The sequence below is a fragment of the Onychostoma macrolepis genome, chromosome 04 (assembly GCF_012432095.1).
Source record: "Onychostoma macrolepis isolate SWU-2019 chromosome 04, ASM1243209v1, whole genome shotgun sequence".
Classification (NCBI taxonomy): domain Eukaryota; kingdom Metazoa; phylum Chordata; class Actinopteri; order Cypriniformes; family Cyprinidae; genus Onychostoma; species Onychostoma macrolepis.
Window position 1 is genome coordinate 34,506,791 of NC_081158.1, and position 9,318 is coordinate 34,516,108.

Genomic DNA, 9,318 nt, shown 5'->3' on the forward strand with positions numbered 1-9,318 from the left:
GTTACATTGAGAGACTTCTGTTCAAGTCCATTGTGCTCCGGCTAACTGCCTTAGACCAGAAACATACTCCACACAAGTATTTTTGATGAAAAATACAGTACAGTTGTGAAATGTTATTTCTATTTGAAATGCGTGTGACTATATTACAAAACCAGTCATAAGGGTCCAAAAGCTGAATAAATAATCTCTCCATTGATGTATGGTTTGTTAGGATCGGACAATATTTGTCTGAGATACAACTATTTGAAAATCTGGAATCTGAGGGTGCAAAAAAATCTAAATATTGAGAAAATCTCCTTTAAAGTTGTTCAAATGAAGTTCTTAGCAATGCATATTACTAATCAAATATTAAGCTTTGATATATTTACGGTAGGAAATTCACTAAATATCTTCATGGAACATGATCTTTACTTAATATGCTAATGAAGAAAAATGGATAATTTTGACCCGTGCAATGCATTTTTGGATATTGCTACAAATATACCTGTGCTACTTATGACTGCTTTTGTGCATTTATTTCTGTGATGCGCAGCTGTATTTTCAGCATCATTACTCAGTCTTCAGTGTCACATGATCTTCAGAAATCATTCTAATATGCTGATTTTCTGCTTAGAAACATTTCTGATTATCAGTGTTGAAAACAGTTGTGCTGCTTCATATTTTAGTGCAAACCGTGATGCATTTAATTTTTCAGGATTCTTTGATGAATAGAAAGTTCAAAAGAACAACTTTTACTTGAAATAGAACACTTTTATAACTTTATAAATGCCTTTGCTGTCACTTTTGAGCAATTTAATGCGTCCTTGATGAATAAAAGGATTTCAAAAAACATTGAAGACTGGAGTATTGCATCACAGGAATAAATTCAATTTTAAAATATAAAAGCAGAAAACAGTCCTTCAAAATCCTAATGATTCCCCAGCAAACAAAAACATGTTCTGTCAACGTTTTGCTAACGTTCTCATTAGGTTATGAAAATGTAATTTCTGAATGTTCTCTGACCGTTCAAAACATCCAGTTTTTAAAAAAAAAAAAGCTTTTAAAATGTTTCTTCTTGGTTTCATGAATGTTAAGGGAACGTTCCGTTTTATCAGTTTGCAAACTGTTACTTTTAGAATGTTCAAAAAGTAACATTTAAAAATGTTAGATGCACATTCCAACTGAAACATTTCAGAAAAAGTTCCATGAATGATGTTTTGAGCACATTGTTAAATACCAGATAACTTTGAATAAACGCTCTATTCGTGTTACTGGAACATAACTTTTGCCAGAACGCTCTGAGAACACTCTGTTAGCCGGGTCCAAACTGTTGACTGCTAGTGTAGCTATGCTTTAATATGCAAACTTGATTTTGTGTGCTTTGTAAAATATTATATATCAAAATGGTCTTTTTCAGATCAGCTACTGTTGTGGTGGAGCAACAATTTGAAGAGCTGTTTATCACAGCTACCTGAATAATATTTTTGATTCATGTACATTCCTGTAGCTCAAACACAAGGGATTCTTGTGTTTTTCTGCTTTAAATGAAAAGTGTGGCAAATTACACAAACGTTTGAAGGACACTCTATCAACCCCTGGCCTTGAGGACTGGGGTTTTTAACCGCCACATAAGTTGAATGAGACTCATTGTTGGCAGAGTTTGTGTACTTGTGTGAAATATGTTCGCGGTCTCACAGTTCTTAGATCTCTTCCTTTCAAACTAGCCATTAATAAACCAAAAATGGAAAAAAAAACAACTTTGAAGTTTGCGAGTGTGCAGACGTCTGCTGCAGTTGCTATGGCCACCAACAACTTCCATAAAGTCCTCGCTCTTGTTGTTGTCTGTCTGGAGTCTCAGTCGAATAATATCCATGTATGGCTTGATTCTTCTGCGCTGGATCCACTGGACTGAAATACTGTACGTCTTCTATATAGAATCATTTACATATGGGTTAAAAAAACGTTATAGAAAAGCATCTGTGAGTTCAGTATGTGTTGTTCGTTTGTCTCGAAAGGTCATCGGTCATCGTGTGTCTGCTGTGACCGCCATCATCACGTGCTAGATTTGAGTTTCTCACACACACACACACACACACACACACACACACACACACACACACGCTGCATTCATAAACCAAACACACAATATAGTTACATACAATATTAGAAACACACACAAGAGGCTCGAGGTGCTTCAGGGGCGCGTTATAAAACACACACCGTCCATTGATCAGTGTACATTCCTGCGCTGACCTCTGGGTCACGAACCTGCAGATCACACACACACACACACTTGTGCTTTTCTTTCATAAAACTAACAACAAACAATAACATGTACACAAACACTTTTTTAACAAAAGCTTTAAAAAATACGGATGTTTCTATAAATAAATAAACTGAGAACACCCACACTGAACGCTAGACTAGAGATTTCATTATATTTCATCAAATTAAACAGATTAGAAAATACATTTAAGCCCTTTAGTATTAATTGTGCTATCAGAAGGATGATTATGATGATGATGGCTGGATGAAGATGGACCTGAACCTCTGAACACACATGTATGATAAAAAAAATTGTTGCAAAGTTTGATTGGCCGCTCCAGGTGTCACTCCAAAACTCTAAACTGTGATTGGCTCTCTCTGCAATCAGAGGCGGGACCTTTAGCTAACCAGGTAGAGCTTAGCTTGCTTAGCAGGAAGAGTCCTAAAATGAGTCAGTTAAGTGGAATAAATGGATTTCAGACACCCAAAATTAAGAATGTAAGTATATATCTTTTGATATAACCTACAAATAGCCATTTTCTCTGTATTGGTGAAGTTTAGCTGCTAGTGCACTACATGGCCTATATAGACACCTGACTCCTTGAACAGCTTTTATTAGAAACTTTAACCCAGATAAGATGAATCTTATAGCAAATATTACCCTCTTTTTTTATGACAATCACGTGTTTATATGCAAATGTATCACCATAATTCACCAAAATCTCACAAATATTACTCTTATTATTTGAAAAAGGCAAGCTTTCTTTGATGGGTGTAGTTTAGGTTTGATTAGCCTGATTATCTGATTAACTTTCATAAAAACTGTGGACATCTATGGTATGTCACTTATATAGGCATATTAAACATTTATATAATAATGCTAAATGCATTTTTAATTTAAACATATGCAAAAAAAAAAATACATATGCATTTTAGGGTAAAATATGAATTAAACATAAATAAATATATTTATATACATATTTAATGGGTATTATTTGGAGAGAAAAAAAGGTTTCTTTCAACCTGTTGTAAGTTTTGGATTTATTTGTGGTCACTATAATTCATTTTATATAAAAACTGTAGAAGTCTGCGGTATATCCAGATTTACAGAGCTGAATACATTTGTGTGTGTGTGTGTGCACGCTAAACAAATCCCAGCAGGGCACCGGGGGCATCACGGACCCCCGGGATGGCAGTGGCTTTTTCCAGGTGCTGTCTGTCTGTGTCTTTGTGTTCCCTGTGGAGCTTTTAGACCGGCTGTGCTTCTGTAAAGATCATCTTATCTGGCGTCACTCACTCTCGGTCTTATCCCTCGCTGGAGGACGAGGAGTGTGTGTCACCAGCGCCGGCCCATGTAAGGCTGGGGTCACAGGACGGGACGCTCTGAACGCTCACCGACACCTGCGCTATCTGTCCTGCTCGCAACACACGGTACCAACGCACATCTCTCACGACCTCTGACCTCCAGCACACACACACACACACACACACACACACACTACTCGTCAGGGTGTAAAGTGCCAGAATAACTGTACTTCACTATATACTTAGTGCATACTATAGTGTTTTGGGAATTTGTACTTAAGTTAATTACATTTTCAAAGCAAAATCTTACTTTTTTACCATTTTGTTTAGACTTTCAAAATACAAAGTACATGTTTTACAGGTCATCATGACTTAAATGTTTCCCTAGATATATTCTGGTCATCATGATGACTTATGTACTTTGTATGTATATATATATATATATAGGCATTACATATTTTTTTACATATCTTACTGTGCCAACAAGCCATTCAGATTGCTATCCTGTGAATTTTATTTAATTTTTATTTAAAGTCGGCACAAATCAGAAGTTGCATTGACTTATATCTCAGTCATTCTTCTTGAATGAGACAAATTGTAGGACGGGACTCGATTTTGTCCATCAAATCATTGATCATTGACTAGTATAATATTTTGAATTAGATTTTTTAACTTTCATTTTAGTTAAAGTTTTGGTAGTTTTGTTGCATGTTTTTGTAATTTTTATTAATATTATTCTTTTAAATATGTCTATAGTTTGCATTAATGTTTATTTATTAGTTCATTTAGTTTTAGTTATTTTAGTGCACTGAGTTAAACTAAATTGAAATGAGAAATGCTTAGGCATCTTGTTGCAATAAAATATGTTTTTTATTTCAGTTAATGTTTATTTTGTTTCAAGGAAAACAGTGTTTTATGGTTTTAGTTTTAGTTAATGATAATCACCCTGCCACAATATTCTATAAAAAAATAGAATTGTCAATTTTGATTTAATGGTGACTTTAAACCCATTTAAAATCCATTTCCTTGTAAAATGAGGAGACGTCTCATCAGTCAGCACAACATAATCTTCTACGCGTCTGATAAACAGTCTGTAAATGACTGCATTGAACTGTCAAACAACTACCAATTTTTTAGGCTGAATAATTTTAGTTGAGTAAATTGTTCACTTTAAGTACTATTTCTCTGTGTTTTACACCCTGTCACTGCCAGAACAAAAACTACAGTAGCAAACACACACAATCACACACGCAGTGTGTCGTCCTACAATAATCACAATCCGCAGAAGAACAGCAAAACATCATTATGCATGATGCTGTTATATATGAAGCTGTACGTATGAAATAATGGCAAGAAGGAGAGGCTGTACTAAAAGAGATTATTGTCATACTTTAAAAATGTTATGAGATACGGACATAACAGATGGGGTGAGAATGAATGTGTCTATGTGTGAATCAGATGATTAATGTTCATATATATTGTAGTATCTCTGCAACCTCCTGCAAAAACATTTACCATGGTAACCAGAGATTTCCAATATCCCATAGATACAATCGTGATTCCCGAAGGAAAAATGCCAGATGAGATCATCTAGAGCAGTTAGAATGAGATTTGGGTTACTTTGCTATGATTTTACAACAGTAACTGTGGTATTTTGAGTGAAACTTCATTACCACGGTACAGTTTCTGATGCAAAAGCACTGCGATCGAGCTCATCTATCGCACACCAGCTCTATTCCCCCAGCATGCATCACTGTCAAATTTATGAGCTGCTGCGCTGTCATCGATTGACTGACATTTCCCATGATCCTCTGCTCTGAGCGGGGATTCTGTTAATCTGTTTTAATGAATCAAAAACAACTAATGTTGACTTGTCGTCTGGTAATGAGATGAGGAAGCTTATGTACTTTAGCCCTTTAAATTCACAAGGTAAAACCTGTGAGTTATATTAAACCCCTTGCCGGGGTGATCAAACACACACACACACACACACACACATACACACAGCGCCTGCAGGCGGATCATGAACCCAGAGAGCAGATCAGGTCATGTCTACAGCACTTCTGCATGGACCTGCATGTGCCGGATGTCATTTACAATGAGGCGGAGAGCAAGCGTTTTGGCCTTTTAATAAGGATTTTTTTCAATTTCACAAGCCAGTTTTGAGTATCTGCTGAATTAGCGCTCACGTAGCTGGTATTTTCCTTTTTTCGCCCAAGCGTGAGTGAACTGTTTTGTGTAAATGCAAAGCAGAGGTGAGGTGGATGCTAATGGCTGCGTGCCTGTGAGAGCCTCTTCATCCTGCGCGTCTGTTCACTTTAAAAGGTTTAGATTTGCATCCCTGGAGACCCCGAGCACTCAAAACTCATCCACTTTAACATACGGGCACACCGGAGAGCCTCTTCAACCCTCTTATTGCTCTCGGAGAGCACACACACACACATGCGACAAACACACACAAACCCTGCAACCAGCTACCTGTCGTACAGTCATCGAATAAAGCTTTAAAGTCAAGATGAGCCTGTTTACTTGCATGTCTTATTTTACACGATTCAATGGTGCACAGTATTAAAATTGTCTTTGCAATCTAAATAAAATCACAATATATGGATAAATTTCACTCTGGTTACAGAAGTAAACAGGTTTCATGTTGACTTTAGCTACAAACTTACATACGCACAGTCATCCAGCATGCAATCACACACACGACACGGATACAGTACATGATTATATACACGTATATACAGGTGTGATTTTATACTGAAGCTCAAACGCGTTTGGTTTGGATCTTCAGTCAGCCCTGTTGTCCCCTTATTTGTGTATTATTGAATAGTACAGACTCCAATCTGACCATCTATACGCTTGTATTATAATTTTTTTTTGTACTTTTAACATTTTTGTCTATAAATCAAATATTTTAGCACTTCTTTTCCGTCTTTTGTGACATGCATCACCTCTATGCGTGTGTAAAGTGCTACAACAGATTATCTATCTATCTATATATATATATATATATATATATATAAAAAACAATAAATGCAATCACACATCTGCTCAGACGCACATTTTTACACTTATTTTAGGGGAAATCTGTGATTTAAACATGGTGAAATGTGTTAAAATAGAGTACTTGCAGCTGACCTTGTCAAATTCGCCAAACTACAAGGACGGAGGATTCTTAAAACTTTGTATATGATGGGTGTTGATGGGTAACTGAAGAGTTCATTTGCAAAAACAGATAACTCTGTTGTCCTGCATTCCAATTAATATCAATCAAACTGGAGTTGGGTTGTTTTGATTAAATAATAATAACTAAAACAATACAGCTAACTAACACAATAAAACACAATTATGATAACACATGATTTAAGGAGTTTTTGCAAATAAACTCTTCAATTGCTGAACTGGTTTTACTGTATCTTTCCACACATACAAACACATCCACACATGTACCTTTGTCACCAGAACACACGTGTAAAATATAACACATGCACACACACTACAGCTCATCGGGCCGAGCGTATGTTCTTGTACTGGCAGAGCAGCAGGTGTTTGAAGGTCTTTTTGAAGGTGATGTTGCAGAGGGCGTAGCAAGCGGGGTTGATCGTGCTGTTGATGTAGCAGAGCCAGTATCCGATGGTCCACACGGTGTTGGGAATGCAGCTGGAGCAGAAGGTGTTGATGAGGACCATCACGTTGTATGGCGTCCAAGTAGCCACGAACGCCACCAAGATGGCCATGATGGTGCGCGTCACCTTCTTTTCCCGAGAGGATGGTGCTTTTTTCTTCTTGGGCGGCTGCTTGGTCATCTTCACGATCTTCCTCGCCACGTGGTTCTGCCTCTCGGTGGCCGGAACGATCTCCACCGTCGCGTTCGAAGGCGTGTAGCAGTCGCCCTTTGGCGATTTGGTGATGATCTTGATGCATGTCAGTTTGGAGCCTCCAGCTTTGGCGCGGTGCCTCGCGGGAGCCTGGTTGTCATTGGCTTTGGATGGCGCCGCCTCGTCCTTTTGATTGGTTACAGCTCCGCTGCCAGAGGTGGAGTCATTGGAGCTTTCTTTCTCCTCTGCAGGAACGCAGTTTCCTCGTCCTCCATCTTCCGCCTCCGCTTCTCCACTCGCCGTGGATGGTGCTTTGCCGTTCTGGAGTTTGGCATCATGTTGGTTGGCGGCGTCATCTGTTAGCTGGGTCTGTCCTCTGTCTGTTTCTTCAGCTGTTAGGTTGTTGTTGGTGGGTTTGTTGGCTGTGTTTTCGCGGATCTGATTGGACGAGGCTACATCGAGGTTGCCGCCTGACGGCTTGCGGTTGTCCTTCTTGACGCGGCTCTTGCTGGCGCGAGATATCTGCCAGTACAGCACCATCATGATGATGACCGGCAGGTAGAAAGCAGCAATGGCCGTGCCGAAAGTGACCGCGGCGTTGGAGAAGAACTGAATGTAGCACTCCTTCTCTGGCACTGTGCGCCCGCCAACGATAAACTGCCAGAACAAGATGGCCGGAGCCCAGAGGATGAAGGACAAAACCCATGCCGCTGCAATCATCATGCCTGCCATTTTGGTCGTCCTCTTCACTGGGTAACTGAGCGGCTTGGTGACGCAAAAGTAGCGATCGAAGCTGATGATCAGCAGGTTCATGACGGAGGCGTTGCTGACCACGTAGTCCAGCGCCAACCACAAGTCGCACACGACTGGGCCTAGTGGCCAGTATCCAATCACAATGTAGACCGTGTACAAGTTCATAGAGCAAAGGCCAATGATGAGGTCAGCACAGGCCAGGCTGAATAGGAAGTAGTTGTTGACAGTCTGCAGGCTCCTGTTTACCTTGATGGAGAGCATGACCAAGATGTTCCCGATAACGGTCACCAAGCTTAGTGAGCCGGCCACCAGTACAATGAACACCACCTCCACTGTCTTATACGGGCTCTCGTCCACCGTCTCCAGGGTCTCGTTGCCCTCAGAGGCGTTCCAGAAGGTGAAGTTTATTGTATCCATGGCGTCCACACTCGGGTACAGCTGGTCAGTTCACTATGGGCAGGATGTATGACTTCTGACACCTACGTGGGAGAGAGATGAGATTTAGTATGTTGCAAATTATAAGCTATTTGAGTCTTGAAACTTTCAATGATCTAAAGGTACCACAAACCCAAAAAGACCATGGTAAAGTGATTGTATCAAAACGTGATAGTACATGATTGCATGCTTAATAATATGAATAAATATCCATAAAACCTACCATTTTTGAAATACATCATTTTAAAATACATCGTAGTACCAAGTTTTGAAATGCATTAAACAAGTAGCCTGGAAATAATTCATAATCAATCATTTGTTAATATGTCATTTTAATAGGCCTACAATGTAAAAAATGGTATGAGCTATCTACTTTTAATTATGGTAACAATATGACACAATATTTTAGTTTTTAGGGCTTATAAATCAAATAAATCATGTAAAATCATCTAAATGACACAATGAATTTAATATTATTAGTGAAATGTGCTCATTTTGAGTTATTTTGTACAAGTAAAAGAATGTATACAGCCAGACAGTTCAAGTAGGAAAAAACTTTACCGCACTAGCATCAGCAAAGCTACTATTCATTGAACAAAGCATCATGCCTCATACTGTTAGTATATGCAGTTATCCATAACCATAAGCTCTACTCTTCTAATTACACAATGGTAGCCTAATGATAGAAACTTCAACATAACAGAGACTTTCAAATGTCAAACATAACTGAACATTAAACATTAATAGGTTTCTCTTTACT

The 9,318-nt window shown here is 38.6% G+C and overlaps 1 protein-coding gene across 1 annotated transcript in view; it reads right to left on the reverse strand.

Annotated features, from left to right (window-relative positions):
- Nucleotides 1-6,508: 6,508 nt before the first annotated feature.
- The window catches only part of chrm2a (cholinergic receptor, muscarinic 2a), an 81,748-nt gene continuing 78,938 nt past the window's right edge, over nt 6,509-9,318 (reverse strand). The window contains exon 2 of the mRNA XM_058772726.1: nt 6,509-8,602. Coding sequence (XP_058628709.1) covers nt 7,056-8,540 — 1,485 coding nt within the window. The 5' untranslated portion in view covers nt 8,541-8,602 and the 3' untranslated portion in view covers nt 6,509-7,055. The remainder of the gene's footprint in view (nt 8,603-9,318) is intronic.